Below are 18,278 nucleotides of genomic sequence, written 5' to 3'. Positions count from 1 at the left end.
AGGAACATGTGCCAGCAGATGAGACAGACACAGACGACGAAACCGCTGAGGAAATGGACGATTTTGCAAGTGTTTTCACCAGTGATTGGACTGACAATTTTTCCTTTTTCCCTCTTGCACATCCCTTCACTGGCATACCAGGTTTGTCAGCTGACTGGCCAGTCAACACCCAGCCGGTTGAGTTTTTTTCTTTGTTCTTTGATTTTCATTATGTAGAGACAATATTTTTTCTTGTATGAGTGAATTTCAACTTTCTTCACCACCTGTTCATACTTCATTGCATGCACTAGGTCTTCAGTTCCTCAAATAGTGTTAGAATGTGATGTGGAACATGTTGGTGTACCTTTCTGATGGGTGCAAAAATGCTAAAAAATACACTAAATATGGATACCGCGATCAACATCAAGACGGTGAGTAAATACTTTGATTTTTTGCACACATATGGAACAACATTCCTTGCATACATATACTAAATATCAATTGTCTGGGTGTTTATTTGGTTTTTTTACAATTTTTTCCCCATCCTATACAAACCCTGGGTTTTCAGGGATTGGCAAGGGCAAAAACTCTTGGCATGGAGTGAGTTAAATATCCTGTAATCATTGTCAGCGTTCGGTGGGTTATGGAAACAAGAACAGAACCAGCATGCACACCCCAGAAAACAGAGTATGGCTGCCTACACAGAAGGGTAAATAATCAAAATGGTCATACACGTAAAAAATGTGTGTGTGTATGTGTGTGTGTGTGTGTGTGTGTGTGTGTGTGCGCGCATGCATGACTGAAACTTGAATGAATGATGCAGGAAATGAATGATGAGCGCCCAATATAAACTGTTGGTCAGCTCTACCCAGGCAGGCAGCCTGTCATGCGAGTGATTCTGTGTTTGTAAAGCGCTTAGAGCTTGGTCTCCAACCAAAGATAGGCGCTATGTAAGTATCCATATCATCATCATCATCATCATCATCATCTCGCTCTCTGCGATCGGCTTCGGATCCACTCTGTTTACACATACCCAGATTCAAACACTCGACTGTTGGCCACCGTTCTTTCTCTGTCTCTGGACCTTGCAATTAGAATGAATTTCCATCTTTCTCTTCATCAAGTCTCCACACTCAGCTCTTTCACGTCTGGTTTTAAAACCCACCTCTTCACAGAATAACCTCCCTTCCCAGCCTCTTCCTTGTCTTCAGTTTTTCCAGTTTTAGAGTTATGCATGAGTGTGAATGACTGGTGCAAAAGCGATTTGATTTGTCTCTGCACAAGATTCAGCGCTATATAAATATAATAATAATAATTATTATTATTATCATAACTCATTCAACCCTAAGGCCGAGCATTGCTCTGGCATCGAATTTTGTTTCATGAAAATGGTTTCCACTTTCCTGCACATAAATAAACTGCGAGCAAGGGGAACTCATTCCTACAGTATTCCTGGCTAATTTGGAGGAAAGAAGACCAGTTGAGTTCAGTATAATTATTTTCTGCATTTTTCTGCATCACTGTGACAAGGAAGCCTGCCGAGGCTCTAAACTCACTACGGATGGACAGGTTAATACATGCAAACCAATAGACAAATCTGAAAACCAAATAACATTTAATATCTGGTTTTTCTGGTTCAAATCATGGCTCAGTCACCAATATTTTCTCCCCCTCCACTAGACCTTGAGCTGAGGTCTGGACACAAGTTATTTGGATGAGGCGATAAACCGAGGTCCCGTGTGCAGCATGCACTTAGCACATGTAAAAGAACCCACGGCAACAAAAGGCTTGTCCCTGGCAAAATTCTGTAGAAAAATCTGCTTCAATAGGAAAAACAAATAAAACTGCACACAGAAAAAATGCACAAAAAAAAGAAGAAAAAAAGGTGGGGGGAGGGGGGGGGGGTGACGTGCTCTCCTTGGGGAGAGCAGCCTGAATTTCACACAGAGAAATCTGTTGTGACAAATAAGAGAAATACAAATACACATACAAATACAACATACATGTACCCATACAACCGCCTTCTCTACCAAAAGGTTGTGATGAAATTCAACAATGCACAAGAGGATATGTTTGCATCCACACACGAACCTCAGTAAGTAGTCTCACATCCAAAAGACTTGCAGGGAAATGGAGTCTGAACCAAAGTTAAAAGGGAAAAATCCCCTTGAACTGAACAGCTCGGCAAAGATTTGAACCCCCAACACCAGTAACACTAGTCCAGCAGTCTACCAACCGATCCATTCCAGCCCCCTAAAACCATGTCTTTAATTTTTAACAAATTTTATGGTAAAGAGTGGTAACTCTCTCCATTCACAAGGTACACAACTTCAAGTCAGTCTGTTTGTTCTGTACTGTCCATGTGTTATGTGTGGCTTGTTCAGGATTAAAGAGGCTATGCCAGTTCTTGAATAAAAGCTAATTTGTGTCTGCACATTTCTTCTGTCTTTGCTGCTGTGTGCACATGTCAGATGATCGGTTTTAAGACAGGCCCAGCGCTTCCCTTTTTGAGAAGTGTCTGGGTTTGTTCCAATGTACCTTTTATTTACTTGTGTGCTAGATGAATCGGTGGCGTAAGCAGCACTGACTTGAAGTTGTGTACCTTGTGAATGGAGAGAGTTACCACTCTTTACTATTTGTTAACTCACTCAGTATGGCCAGTCCTCTCTTCTCCTCTACACAGACCCCTCGGATGTCCAGTAGGTGTCGCAATGACCCAACCTTTAGCTTCCGTCGTCAGAATTGTGGTATTCTTTGTCAACATTCACCTCTTCAGTATAAGAGCCTTCTGCTTGCAATATTTTGATGGTGGTAATTGGGGTGAAACGCTGTTAACGTCGTCTCTTTCGCCATTCGTATGGAGAGAGTTAATCATTTCATCTCTTGGCCTCATTGTTTGTTAATTTCCATGTCTTTAATTTGTTGAACTTTTACCATTTTTAGTTCTTAAGTGTGCCTGTACAAAAGCGTGGTGGCTGATGCAGATATCATCACAATGGGACAATAACTAGTGTGGGTCTTTTTTTCCTTTTTATCAATGAAAGTAATGAAAGAATGCAAAAGTGAAAGAAAGAAAGAGATAAGGAAGAAATAAGAAAGAAAGAATGCAAAAGGGAACGGAAGAAAGGAAGAAATAAGAAAGAAACACTGAAAGGGAGGTATAAAGAAATCATACACAGAAAGAAAAAAAAAAAGAAAAAAAGAAAGGAAGGACAGAAATAAATAAAAGAGCAAAGAAAGAAAGAACAGAAAGAGAAAGAAAGAAGGAAGGAAGGAAAAGAAATAATGTAAAACATCCAACATCCAGAACAACCTTTTTTATATAAAATAAGAAATGAAAATGTTTCTCGACTTACGATGTTGTGTTTGTAGTGGTATTTGAACCAGCATCAACAGTGGCACTGAAAACATTCAATAATATTGTACCAATAAATCAAACAAATACACAAGCACTACACACACACACACACACACACACACACACACTTGTATTAACATAATCTGATCACTTGTGAGATAATCATTTATACATCTAAAAATGTTTAGTTTTTTGAGTGTGTTGGATTATGCAGCCGTCAGCCATCTACCCAGCATATGTGGTGGAGCCTGTATGGGTTTGTCCAAATGCAGTGACAGTGGCACCTCTTTGAGAAACTGAAAGCGCTTTGACCAGTTTAAATCATGCCAATTAAAGCGCTGGACTGTCAATCTGAGGGTCCCGGGTTCGAATCACGGTGACTGCGCCTGGTGGGTAAAGGGTGAAGATTTTTACCATCTCCCAGGTCAACATATGTGCAGACCTGCTAGTGCCTGAACCCCCTTCGTGTGTATATGCAAGCAGCAGATCAAATACGCACGTTAAAGATCCTGTAATCTATGTCAGCGTTCGGTGGGTTATGGAAACAAGAACATACCCAGCATGCACACCCCCGAAAACAGAGTATGGCTGCCGACATGGCGGGGTAAAAACAGTCATACACATAAAAGCCCACTCGTGTGCATATGAGTGAATGCAGAAGAAGAAGAAGAAGAGTGTGGTGGATTATGCAGCCGTCAGCCATCTACCCAGCATATGTGGTGGAGCCTGTATGGGTTTGTCCGAATGCAGTGACAGCGGCACCTCTTTGAGAAACTGAAAGCGCTTTGACCAGTTTGAATCATGCCAATGTTGTGAAATGAAGACAGAAACAAAATAAAACTTTGCATGCAAGGGTTAAAAACAAAAACAACAAGAGAGGCAAGGCCTTCAAGATTCACTTGTGATACACTTAAAGAAAAAAAAAATCCAAGCTTTTTTATGTATTGAGTATAATTTCAAAATGTAATTTTTAAGATGAGAAAGATCAGTTTAAAGCAAATTAACTCCCCAGCATTACAGAGTAATTTCCCTTTTTTTACTACTGCACCAAAATGTTTGCAAAATAAATAAAACTTCCATGCTTAGCAAAAGAAGTTCCTGTTTGAACAAAAAATGATAATAATGACTGCTCTAGCTGTTGGGTCAGAATATCAGATCAAAGTGCCAAGTTTAGAAAATACAAAAAATATAAATATAACAGTAAATGCAGTTTGCATATAATTAGGCTTCATTCTTTATTTTTTTGTGCCCATCCCAGAGGCGCAATATTGTTTTAAACAAGATGACTGGAAAGGACTGAATTTTTCCTATTTTTACGCCAAATTTGGTGTCAACTGACAAAGTAGTTGCAGAGAAAATGTCAATGTTAAAGTTTACCACGGACACACAGACACACACACACACACACACACACAGACAACCGAACACCGGGTTAAAACATAGACTCACTTTGTTTACACAAGTGAGTCAAAAACCACACAATCAAGTGTTTTGGGTTTTTTTTTTTCTTTTAAACAAGATTCATTTCCAATACAAGTGTAAAAAAACACACCCAAAAAACAAAAAAAAAACACAAGGGCAAAACAATCATGCAGTTTCTGAAAAAAAAATAAACAAAAAAACCCACCCTTACTTCCCATACCATACAAGAGTGAAAAACAATCAAGTAGTTTCTCTCAGAAAATGACTCGCCTAGGGTGGTACCCCATACAAGAGTAAGAAACAACAACAAACAAAATCAAGTTATTTCTTTCAAACAAAACTTCTCGCTTCACACACCATACAAACAAAAACATATAAGTACTATATTATATTCTTCTTCTTGTGATTATCATTCAAAACACTCAGCTCACCTGACAAAAAAAATGCCCCAGAACTCATTATATGGGGGAGTTTTCACCATGCAAGTACTATATATAATCTTTGTTCTTGTTACTATTAAACACGTTCAACTCACCTTATGTAGATTCTACAGAGACCATCACATGAGGAGTAAGCCTCATAAAAGTACTATATGCATATATTGGTTTTATGTTATCAAAATACTACACCCACCTGACGTAAATGCTGCAGAACAACATGCACAGAATGAACAGCCGTGGATCAGCCTCATGAAAGTACAATGTATATAAATATAATATATATATATATATATATATATATATACTGGTTTTATGTTGTCAAAATGCTACACCCACCTGACGTAAATGCCGTAGAACAACACGCACAGACCAAACAGTGCTGGATCAGCCTCATGAAAGTACAATATATATATATATATATATATATATATATATATATATATATATATATATATATACCTGTATGTATACTGGTTTTATGTTATCAAAATGCTACACCCACCTGACGTAAATGCCGTAGAAGAACACGCAGAGCCCGAACAGCGCCGGGATCCACAGCGTGGTGCACAGCATGCCGGACCAGGCGAAGTAGAAGGCGATGCGCTCCCCAAAGTAGTTGCGGATCTTCCACAGAGGCTGGAACTTGAGGGGCCGGGTCCACGTGTCATCCAGCTCCCGCCGAGCATCCCGCCCTGGAAGCGACCCCACCGCCGCCCCCTCCCCCACCTCCTCCTGCTGCGAGGCCAGGAGAAAGTTGTCCCCCCTGACGGAGCTGCGAGCCGATTGGTCGTGAAGCACGAAGGCATCTGTGTAGTTCTCCTTCATCAGCATGTAGGCCAGGCCTGAAGTGTGTGGTGGGGGTGGAGGGGGGACATTAAAAAAAAAACTGTGTCAAGCTGCGTCGGGTTAAAGGTTAAAAGTTCTGTTCTCTTTCACGGCAGTCGGGGGCAGTGAGTCCATGTTCGCTGTGTCTAGGGCTTGGCATGGGAAGGTGGGGCCCCTTAGTTCTTTCCTTCCACTGTGTGTGTGTGTGTATGTGTGTGTTTGTGTCTGTGTGTGTGTGTCTGTGTGTGTGTGCACATTTGTGCATGTGTGCATGCATACATGCATGCATGTGTGTTTGCCTCTGCTGTTCATACACACAAAAAAACGGATTGCATCATATCACATCATGTTGACTTTCGTTATCTTGGAATCATGTAATGAACAGAAACAGTGCTCACATAAACCAGACATCGGCACCTAACAGTTACTGTGAGTTTCAAAAAAAACAAAACAACAACAACAACAACAAAAAACAAACTCATTCCTGCCACTATCAGTATCTCTGCCCTGTGTAAACCCTGTGAGACTATAACCACGTCATGAAGCTGACCTGAACTGAAATAAAGACTGTATGCTGCGCGATCATTCCTTATAATACTGAAAGGTGGTGTGACATCATGTTTGAAGGTCGCTTTGTGTTCATGCTGTGTAATCATTCCTTATAATACTGAAAGGTAGTGTGACATCATGTTAGATGGTTGCTGTCTTTTAAAGTTGTGTAATCATTCCTTATAATACTGAAAGGTTTTGTGACATCATGTTAGATGGTTGCTGTCTTTTAAAGTTGTGTAATCATTCCTTATAATACTGAAAGGTAGTGTGACATCATGTTAGATGGTTGCTGTCTTTTCAAGTTGTGTAATCATTCCTTATAATACTGAAAGGTTGTGTGACATCATGTTAGATGGTTGCTGTCTTTTCAAGTTGTGTAATCATTCCTTATAATACTGAAAGGTTTTGTGACATCATGTTAGATGGTTGCTGTCTTTTAAAGTTGTGTAATCATTCCTTATAATACTGAAAGGTTGTGTGACATCATGTTAGATGGTTGCTGTCTTTTCAAGTTGTGTAATCATTCCTTATAATGCTGAAAGGTAGTGTGACATCATGTTAGATGGTTGCTGTCTTTTCAAGTTGTGTAATCATTCCTTATAATACTGAAAGGTAGTGTGACATCATGTTAGATGTTTGCTTTCTTTTCATGTTGTGTAATCATTCCTTATAATACTGAAAGGTAGTGTGACATCATGTTAGATGGTTGCTTTCTTTTCATGCTGTGTAATCATTCCTTATAATACTGAAAGGTAGTGTGACATTATGTTAGATGGTTGCTGTCTTTTCAAGTTGTGTAATCATTCCTTATCATACTGAAAGGTAGTGTGACATCATGTTAGATGGTTGCTGTCTTTTCAAGTTATGTAATCATTCCCTATAATATTGAAAGTTTGTATGGCATCATGCAGGATAGTTGCTTTCTTTCTCTTTTCCCTTTCAATCGTAACTCTATCTCTGTAACAGTATTGCTACATAACCCCTCAGTGTGTTGTATGTATCTGAAATATGATGCAAATGTTCTACTGAATTATGCAAAGACAGAATCGATGATGAGCAAGACAGCACAAGCACAAGCACATTGGAAAGTAAAAGATCAAGATGCATTCATTCAAATCAAAGGAAAATATGAGCACCATGCAGAAAGCATGCTGAAGTGGGGGAAAGAGTCACAAACAGAGAAGCTGAGAAGGAATATCAAAAGAAAGTAAGTAAGGCACTAGCTATAAGAAACTAACCACCAGCAAAAAAAACAAAAAAAAAAAAAAAAAAAAAAGTTGTAAAAAAAAAGAAAAAGAAAAAAGAAAGAAAGAACCCCCACACAATACACCAACCCTTCCCCCCTCCACACACACACACACACACACACACACACACACACACACACAATTCTAAAGGAAAAAAAAAACAAAACAAAAAAAACAACACTAGATAAATAACATTAAACCTCTCCAAGAAAGAGTGAATGAGAGAAGGAGAGAAGAAGAGAGCAAACATGAAACAGACAGACAGACAGACATACTTATAATAATAGTTGTAGTAGTAGTTGTTGTTGTTGTATAACAACAACAATAACAATGAAAATAACTGATGAATAAACTTCTAACACTAACAATATGGTGACGATACTTTTACTAATATTGTTATTACCATTAACATCCTCACTATCATCATCACCATCATTATCTTTTTTTAAAATCTATTATTATCATTAAAATTATTACTTTTATTACTAGCATTATCAGCATCATCATCATCGTCATCATCCGTATCACTGTTATTATACAATAACAATGACAACATAAGCCTGATGTTATTAGTTTTAAGTTAAAAACACAGTAAAATTTTTTTTTTAAAAGAAAAAGAAAAAAGAAAAGAAAAGAAATTCAGTATTATCCAAAGGACAACAGGAAAAGGTGACAACAAAAACAAACTGCAAACAAAACCTCTGTTCAAGCCGTCCACTGTAGTACTGTAAGGTACATCAAAGTTTTTAACAATCAAAACACTTCTCACAATAACCTTACAAGCTCTGTCCTTCCAACAGTCAGCGCTTGTCCTTGGTTGGAAGAGAGCACAGACAAAGGATAAAAAAATAAAAAAATAAATAAATGAAAAGAAAAAATGACCAGACTTCAAGGTTCATCAGAAGATTTCTCATGTTCATTAATAATAATTTTTTTTTTTTTTTTTTTTTAAGTATTGAAAGGGCTTATTAACTCATTCAGTACGGCCAGTCCTCTCTTCTCCTCTACACAGACCCCTCGGATGTCCAGTGGGTGTCTGAATGACCCAACCTTTAGCTTCCGTCATAAGAATTGTGCTATTCTTTGTCAACATTCACCTCTTCAGTATAAGAGCATTCCTCTTGGAATATTTTGATGATGGTAATTGGGGTGAAACGCGGTTAACGTCGTCTCTTTCGCCGTTCGTATGGAGAGAGTTAAAACTTGGGCCAGTACCCAAACAGCACGCACAGAGTGTAACGACTGGACAGTGCCGGAGAGAAGAAAGTGACAAACTAGAGATCAGAACACATTCTATCCAATGCATAAAAAAAGTTTTCAGCTTCAACAAAGAGATTTCTCACACTCACAAAAAGAGAGAGAGAGAGAGAGATGAAAGTGCAAACAGCTGAGATAGCTCAGTGCCAAGACAGCACGCACAGAGTGTAACGACTGGACAGTGCCGGAGAGAAGAAAGTGACAAACTAGAGATCAGAACACATTCTATCCAATGCATAAAAAAAGTTTTCAGCTTCGACAAAGAGATTTCTCACACTCACAAAAAGAGAGAGAGAGAGAGAGATGAAAGTGCAAACAGCTGAGACAGCTCAGTGCCAAGACAGCATGCAGAGAGTGGAACCAAAGCACAAAGAGACAACAGAACGATGGACAATAGGTCAAAGTGCACACTACATCATATGTAAAGAGTTTACCTTTGCGCTTAACCGCTAAAGGCTGTTCTTCATCTGCGAGACACGTCGTTTCATAGCAAAGGTCAGAGGCGAGTTTTCAAAATGCAAGTAATTTATAATTTTTTTTTTCTTTTTAAATCAGAAACTGTTTTTAGATCCCATAAAACATTTATCAGTTAATCTCTCGACTGCTGAGCGTTCCAGAAAAAAAGAACAGCGTAGCATAATTTATAACTGCAAGTACTACTTCTTTTTTGTTCTGAAGTGGTGTCGTTGATCTTGCTGAACAAAAGTAACGTTGTCCCCAGATGAACAAGTCCAAACAAAGGCTGACAACTGATAAATAAATAAATCCCAATTAAGGGTGACAGCCCTTAACTGACACGCAAACTCCTCAGCAGCACTTTCACTTTTCAAGTTTTTTCATCTCAAGGAGACATCACAGTTCAGACAAATCAATGTATGCTGTACCACATCTGCGCTCGTCAGGCCCCAAGTGGATGCATACATATACCTGAGTAACGATCAGAGTGGATTTCTTCTGGATAACTTTTGCCAAAGGTCAACACTTTTGTTGCCAAGGGTTCTTTTTCAGTGCCCCAAATGTGAGCTGCGACATGAGACCTCGGTTTATCATCTACCTCAGTTTATCGTCTCATCAGAATGACAAGAAGCTCAATTTGATTTTCTGGTCAAACTTTGTATTTTGTATTTTGTATTTCTTTTTATCACAACAGATTTCTCTGTGTGAAATTCAGGCTGCTCTCCCCAGGGAGAGCGCGTCGCTACACTACAGCATTACCACTTTTTTTTGTATTTTTTCCTGCGTGCAGTAGATTTTTCTACAGAATTTTGCCAGGAACAACTTTTTTTTGTTGTCGTGGGTTCTTTTATGTGCGCACATGGGACCTCGGTTTATCGTATCATCCGAATGACTAGCGTCCAGACCACCACTCAAGGTCTAGTGGAGGGGGAGAAACGGCAAGAGTGGGAATCAAACTCAGACCCTCACAGACACTGTACTGGCAGAGAAGGGTCTGCAGTCAAAGCATCAGCTGCAGACGAAGGGTTCAATGACACTTCATCATAATAAAACAATAAAATGACAAATAAAATTAAATGTACTAAAAATCTAACTGTAAGAAAGAAATTAACATTCACACTTAATGTCGTGGGAACTCAAACACACACACACACACACACACACACACACACACACACACACACACACACACACACACACACACACACACACACACACACACACACACACACACCTTTCTTTTTCTGAGGTGATTCGGCCTCCTCTTTAGTTCTCTGTCTTTCCTTCAAGTCGTCACCCAGTTCATCGATGTTGAGGTTGATCAGTATGTGATGAGTCTGCACATATCATTGCAGTCACTGATATTTCAACAACAATGACAAAATATCTGTCCAGCTTTAACCTCCTTCTCCCAACCACCCCAAAATAATCTTTCTTGTCCAGCTTGCATACAAAATAAACGTGTGTACGTATGGGTTGGGGCCGGGGTGTGAATATGTGTCAGTGGAGGGTTAGGCCTGGGTGTTTCTGAGATTGTACATTGGTGTTAATGTGTGTGTGTGTGTGTGTGTGTGTGTGTGTGTGTGTGTGTGTGTGTGTGTGTGTGTGTGTGTGTGTGTGTGTGTGTGTGTCTGTTTTCTATGAAATGCATTTTGTTTTAATCTAAGCCTTATTTACTAGATAACTTTTATTATCAGATTCATTTCTGAAATATCGTTTTGATCTATGTGAACACACTGTATATTTTTTTTGTGGGCAGAGAGCTGTTGAAATGTTTTTTAAGGCATGTTTATATTCCACTGTATGATGTAAGGTGCTTTGAGCAGCATTGGTACTGGATATCGCGCCACAGAAAAATCATGTATCTTTATTATTATTATCATTATCATCATCATCATTAGATTGAAGCAAAACAAAATAACAACACAAACTACCATAGATATATACAAGACATTAACCCAAAATAAAATAAGATAAATATTCAATATAAATGAATAAGTGAAATATGTGAATACGACAAAATATATTAAGAACAAAAGATATACACGTGGCAAAAGATGGAAACTAAATAAGAAAAAAATGGCCAATATTCATTGAACTTGTGCACACCCACACATGCAGGCCTACTCACACCAGCATGCATGAACATGCACACACACACACACACACACACACACACTAACACCAATGTACAATCTCAGAAACACCCAGGCTTAACACTCCACTGACACATATTCACACCCCGGCCCCAACCCATACATACACACATATAATTTGCACACACAAAACACACACACACACACACACGTACATGTGTGCACACGCACACACACACACACACACACACACACACACACACACACACACACACACAGAGGAGTTACAACCAGTCGCTTCCAGACTTACCAAAAAAGATCGAACCGCAGGACGGAAGAACGTATTTGGATTTTCGTGACCTTCAAACTTCTCAATCTTGTTCATGACAAACTGTGTGCTGATGTAATCATCTGCCCAAATGTGTAATTTAATGTTAAAAATATGCTTCCTGTTTCTTCAACGTCCAAAACCTCACACATAAAAGAAAATGATATTCAAGAAACTTCAATCCCAACATTGTTATCATCATTATCAAATAAACTAAACGCAAACTTAGTCATCATCATTACCATGATAAACCAAAAACAAACATACTAAGCAAAGAGAAAGAGAAATGCATGAAATGCATGTGTATGAGCAGACATATGCATGTGTACGTAGACACACTCAAACATTCCTGCACATCAGGAACTCACTGGATCTTAATTCTCTCCCTTCCCTTATCTGTCGTCACCTGTGTGATTGCATGTTGTATGATCATCAAAATCAAATTCAATCAATCAAGTCATGGGGCTTATAGCCTAGCTGACTACCAAAGGGCTATTTCTAGGCTGAATACTCTAAGTTCTTACAGTCAGCTGAAGAAGAAAATATCAGTTAAAACAACATTAAAAATATCAATTCACATATGTCTCAGTCAACATAAAACTCATATCACACTGAAACTATTGAAACAGCATGAAAAAGACCAATGCACCCACGTTTGATTCAGTCTAAGTACCTCAAACTGATTCTGAGAAATTCAAATAAGCACAAAATGTCAAATCCTTATAATTTCCTTGTCTGTTTTTTCTCAAAAATAGACATGATGACTATGAACCACAAGTCAGAGAACAGCAAAAAATAAATAAAATAAAAAATAAAAAATGACTGCAGACCTAGTGACTTTGGAACATCGCATCAACTGTTCATATTATTTGAAATACTCTGAAATTTCAGTGTCTGTCATGATAATACAAATGTGAATGACGCACTGGTGATGTCGACTGTCACTCCAAACAACTGATATGCACCACAGGCATTACCTGTTGTCATTATTTGTGGTGCTCACTTCACTGAATATCCAATCTTTTTGGTTTTCTTCTTAATACGTGTTGAATGTGGATTGTGTTGCACTGATTGCAAAGAAAACAACAATCTTTACAGTGGATTAAAAAGAAGAAGAAGAAGAAGAAGAAAAGAAATCAAAGTAACCACTGACAGATCATCCAACACAAAATAAACCTTACCTTGATCGTCAGTCTCAAAGTATCTGTCAAGGAATCGTGAGAACCATGTCTCTGACATCGCTACCAGTTTAGCACTCTGAAGAAAAAAAAAGTAAATAAAACAATGGCAACAGAATGATGCAAATAAAACTGAAGCATTTATTTGCTTTGTAACTTTATGACATTACACAATCAATTCTTTCTACCCTATGAGCACCGCTAGAGTTTCTTCCCCCTGCCCAGGTAAGCAGCCAGGTGTGTATGCAAACATGTGCACTGAACAGGGTTTCAATGCAAAAGCAAACAGTGCCAACATGGGGTGTGAGCAAACCATCTGAGAACGAGTTTAAGTTACCAAACCAAAGAAATCCCGAAAACAGCTGAATGAGAATTTTCCATTCTAGCGCAGTGCTCTTTTATGAGTATGTCTGTAAACAGTCAGATGCGGATGGATGTATATTATTGTAGTAGGCCTCCTTCGGTCATGGCTGACCATGGACCTAATGTCTAATTGGGCTGTCTGCTTGGACCAAGCAGCGTCGCCTGTGACTGTAGAGACCAATGTGAGAGAGACAGTCTCTGTCGCAGCGGTCACATGAGTAAGCTGATGCTGGTCTGTTGGCAGCCGTCCCTTTTCTGCGAGCTCGCTTTTCTGCTGCAGCAGCTGACAGTTTTAATATACAGGACAAACTGTATATTATTGATATACTCGGTAAGTGGGGTAGAGTGAGTTGAGACTTCTATAACAAGAGACTGACAACACAGGCCATGTGGAGAGAAGCGGGACTCACTTGCACAAGCAATCTTAGCAGCACTAAGTTTAGCTTAGCGCTAAGGACTTTTTTTTAAAAACACACTGTGCCAGACTTGAATCACACACACACACACACACACACACACACAAACACACACAAACAAACTCAATCACTCAATCACTCACCACATATCATCATTACCACCCACACTATCCCCAACCCCCCACTCCAACAAACTACCCTCAACATCATCATCATCGCAACCCACCCACCCTACGACCCCCCACTCCAACAAACTACCCTCATCATCACCATCATCATCGCCACCCCACCCCACCCTGCAACCCCCCACTCCAACAAACTACCCTCAACATCATCATTATCATTGCCACCCTACCCCACCCTACAACCCCACACTCCGACAAACTACCCTCAACATCATCATTATCATTGCCACCCTACCCCACCCTACAACCCCCCACTCCAACAAACTATCCTCATCATCATCATCATCATCGCCACCCACCCACCCGTTGACCCCCCACTCCAACAAACTATCCTCCTCATCATCATCATCATCGCCACCCACCCACCCGTTGACCCCCCACTCCAACAAACTATCCTCCTCATCATCATCATCATCGCCACCCCACCCACCCTATGACCCCCCACTCCAACAAACTACCCTCAACATCATCAGCATCATCGCCACACACCCACCCTGCAACCCCCCACTCCAACAAACTACCCTCAACATCATCAGCATCATCGCCACACACCCACCCTGCAACCCCCCACTCCAACAAACTACCCTCAATATCATCATCATCGCCACACACCCACCCTACGACCCCCCACTCCAACAAACTACCCTCAACATCATCAGCATCATCGCCACACACCCACCCTGCAACCCCCCACTCCAACAAACTACCCTCAACACCATCAGCATCATCGCCACACCCCCACCCTGCAACCCCACACTCCAACAAACTACCCTCAACATCATCATCATCATCGCCACACCCCCACCCCCACAACACCCCTGACTACCCCCACTCAACCCCCTGCATCCCCCCCACACCCCCTAATCCACACCCCGACTCCCACCCCACCCCTCCACTCACGTCTTTGATGGGCATCTCAAACTTGACCCTCTCAGCTTCGCGGCACAGCCTCTTGAAGGGGCAGAAGAGCTTGGTGTAGATGTACTTGCCAATGTGAGTGGTCTGCACCGTGAACCCTTGCTGCTTCAGGAGCGTGGTGAACTTGGCCCGGTCAAGGTCACGCTGACATTCCTTGGTGCTCTTGGACTCTTGGGCGTCGTTGGCGTGGTACTCGTGTACCTGAGAGACACGACAATCGTTAGCATGGTAACATCCGTTCGTAGTTGTTGTCGTTGTTGTGATCATGGCAACGTCCGTCTGTTTTTTTTTTCTTGTTTCGTTTTTTGTTAAACGCTGTTTCCCCGTTAACTGTGGTTTAGATTAGTTGAAGCAAATACCCATGTACTCACACACACACACATATACGTGCATGCACATTCACTTACACAAGTGTGTGCACACGCATTTGTCTGTCACATCAGAACGCTTCAGAACGCTTTATTCCTTCTGTTACATACATCTGCAAGATGTTAGTGATGTTATTTTAATGGTATTCTTGTGATGTGTGTGTGTGTGTGTGTGTGTGTGTGTGTGTGTGTGTGTGTGTGTGTGTGTGAGTCCATGTGTGTGTGTGTGTGTGTGTTGTCTCAAGAATGAAGAAGCCCCATCTTTTCACACCTTTTAATGGTATTCTTGTGATGTGTGTGTGTGTGTGTGTATGTGTGAGAGAGAGAGAGTGTGTGTGTGTGTGTGTGTGAGAGTCCGTGTGTGTGTATGTGTGTTGTCTCAAGAATGAAGAAGCCCCATCTTTTCACACCCTGTTATAACATCATCAGTATCATGTTTAATGTTTCAGTTTATACTACAAAAGTACATGCTCAAACACACATATTGATAAATATGTAGTTTATAAAACCTTTGTGTCCTTACTCTCTCTCTCTCTCTCTCACACACACACACACACACACACACACACAAACACACACACACGAACATGTGCAGGCATGCATACACAGACTCTCTCTCTCTCTCTCTCTCACACACACACACACACACACACACACACACACACACACACACTGACATATATATACAAACATATAAATGTATATAAATACTAATACAAACCACTAACCAGGACATAGTCAATCCTCTTCTTCTCCACCACTAGCCAGACACACACACACTCTCTCTCTCTCTCTCTCTCTCTCTCACACACACACACTGACATATATATACAAACATATAAATGCATATACATACTAATACAAACCACTAACCAGGACATAGTCAATCCTCTTCTTCTCCACCACTAGCCCCTCACTTACGGCCAGGGTAGAATACCTGAAACACAAACAAGACAAGGACACTTACAGCAATGACTTCTGTTTTTTCATATTCTTTTTCTGTTTAGAATACTGATAAAAACAACAACATTTTTAAAGGAAAAAAAAAAGCTTTGAATAGAAATCTTCATTAAAAAAAAAAACCCAGATAATATCACACATACATTTTCTTTTTAATTATGTGCCATTTCCAATCGTTTTAAAATCAAAACAAAGTATATATAAAAACTAAATTGCATGCACAGTATTTCTCATTTCTGGAAGGTCTGGAAGAGTGGAAGTCTGGAAGAGAAAAAAAATGCTGAACTGGTGCAAGCCGATGTGACGCTGAACAGTGTGAAGCATATCCTAACCTGACAGACCATCTTTCTCTGGCACTAAATCACAGAAGGTCAGTTCTTTCTTTCAATCTTTGGACTTAAATATTGCCAGTGTTTGGTGGGTTATGGAAACAAGAACATACCCAGCATGCACACCCCCAACAAAACGGAGAATGGCCTCCTACATGATGTAGGTAAATAAACAAATGGTCATACACGTAAAATGCTACATATCTGTCTGAGGATCTATTGGTGCTGCCTGATATCTGATTGAATGACACAGGAAATGAATGATAAGCAGCCCAATGGCAGCCGTCAGTCGGCTCTACACAGGTAAGCAGCCTGTTGTGCAAATGACCCCATGTTTATAGGTAGCTATATAAGCATCCACGTCATCATCAAATGTTAAAGAGAACAACGGTGGGTGGTGGGGGCAGGGGGGTTTATTTGCTGCCCCACTCATCTGCACTGTTTCAGTGGCATTACTCCCACACTCAGCTTATATCACAGATTGACGTAAGTTTACATTTGGGCCAACAGCAAAGTGAGAGCTGTATTATCAATGGTTTTCTCCAGTCAATGGGAAACCATTTACAGCTTAGTCTTTTGTGAAGGGACTATGACTCTCAAACTAGGAGGCAAAATTGCACTGGCTCTTAGTGCTGCAGCCTTGGGGGCTAGTTGGCCTTTGGGAACCATCCCCAATGCCGACTGTCCTAAAACCCTCTTGGCCGAGAGAGTGGGGATGTACTTGGGCAAGACACTCTCCACTATTATCAAATTCTAGCCCAAATAGTCGGAACAGCAGTTGCCTCCTCTGTTGTTCTGATGGTCATAGTCGGACACGACTGACTATATATATATATATATACTCCCATCCTACTCTTTCTGAGGCCATAATACACGACAATACCCCAGTCCATCTGCTGCACCTCAGCACCAGATGGTCCACATAGAGCTAGCAATGTTAGGTGGCCAGGAACCAGTTGCATTGCTTGGTTCTGACTTTTTGACAGTTACACGTGACTAAATGCCTACGTTGACCGAACTACGCCATTGGTCAGTTCCATACTACACACAGTTAGTAGCGGGTTACAACGATACTAGGCTCTTCCGTATTAAATGCCTATGTTGACCGAACTACGCCATTGGTCAGTTCCATACTACACACAGTTAGTAGCGGGTTACAATGATACTAGGCTCTTCCGTCCGAGCAATGCAACTGGCTCCAGGACACCACACCAGAGGAGGCCCTGCACTGCTGCTGAGTCACTTGGGTGGTGCTCAGCAGTGCCAGTTCTGATTCGACATTTGCAGTGCCGGCTCTGATTCAACATACGCAGGACACAACATATTATGCCCCCTGATGATAACAATCATTTAGATGTGGAGCCAGACTGAGTGACCGTCCCTTCCAGAGAATGGAGACTGCCAACAACAGCAAAATGACAGCTTCCTTTCATCATGCCATGTCATGTTGACCACTGATTCATGAAATACAGAATCATTGATTTTGTATAAGTAAAAAGGTCACCTTTTTTTTCTACCTACTTGTTTCCTTCTATTCATTTTCCTTTTCTGGTTGTCTCCAGGTCATCCATTGACCTGAAATTAATTCAGGGCCAATTTAT

At 40.5% G+C, this 18,278-nt stretch overlaps 1 protein-coding gene across 6 annotated transcripts in view; it reads right to left on the bottom strand.

Annotated features, from left to right (window-relative positions):
- Positions 1-18,278, bottom strand: part of LOC143284025 (anoctamin-7-like) — an 88,727-nt gene that overhangs the window by 44,807 nt on the left and 25,642 nt on the right. For 5 of the 6 annotated variants that reach the window (XM_076590574.1, XM_076590578.1, XM_076590579.1 and 2 more), the window contains 8 exons: positions 16,262-16,325; positions 15,003-15,221; positions 13,142-13,217; positions 11,943-12,043; positions 10,771-10,873; positions 9,515-9,547; positions 5,702-6,041; positions 3,336-3,380 (listed from right to left, as the gene is read on the bottom strand). In XM_076590574.1, coding sequence (XP_076446689.1) covers positions 3,336-3,380; positions 5,702-6,041; positions 9,515-9,547; positions 10,771-10,873; positions 11,943-12,043; positions 13,142-13,217; positions 15,003-15,221; positions 16,262-16,325 — 981 coding nt within the window. The remainder of the gene's footprint in view (positions 1-3,335; positions 3,381-5,701; positions 6,042-9,514; positions 9,548-10,770; positions 10,874-11,942; positions 12,044-13,141; positions 13,218-15,002; positions 15,222-16,261; positions 16,326-18,278) is intronic. The other variant, XM_076590577.1, reaches the window with a different exon arrangement.

Source organism: Babylonia areolata, chromosome 7, assembly GCF_041734735.1.
Source record: "Babylonia areolata isolate BAREFJ2019XMU chromosome 7, ASM4173473v1, whole genome shotgun sequence".
Taxonomy (NCBI): Eukaryota; Metazoa; Mollusca; class Gastropoda; order Neogastropoda; family Buccinidae; genus Babylonia; species Babylonia areolata.
Note: the sequence above shows the minus strand (reverse complement) of the source record. Positions and strands in the feature narration are given on the sequence as shown.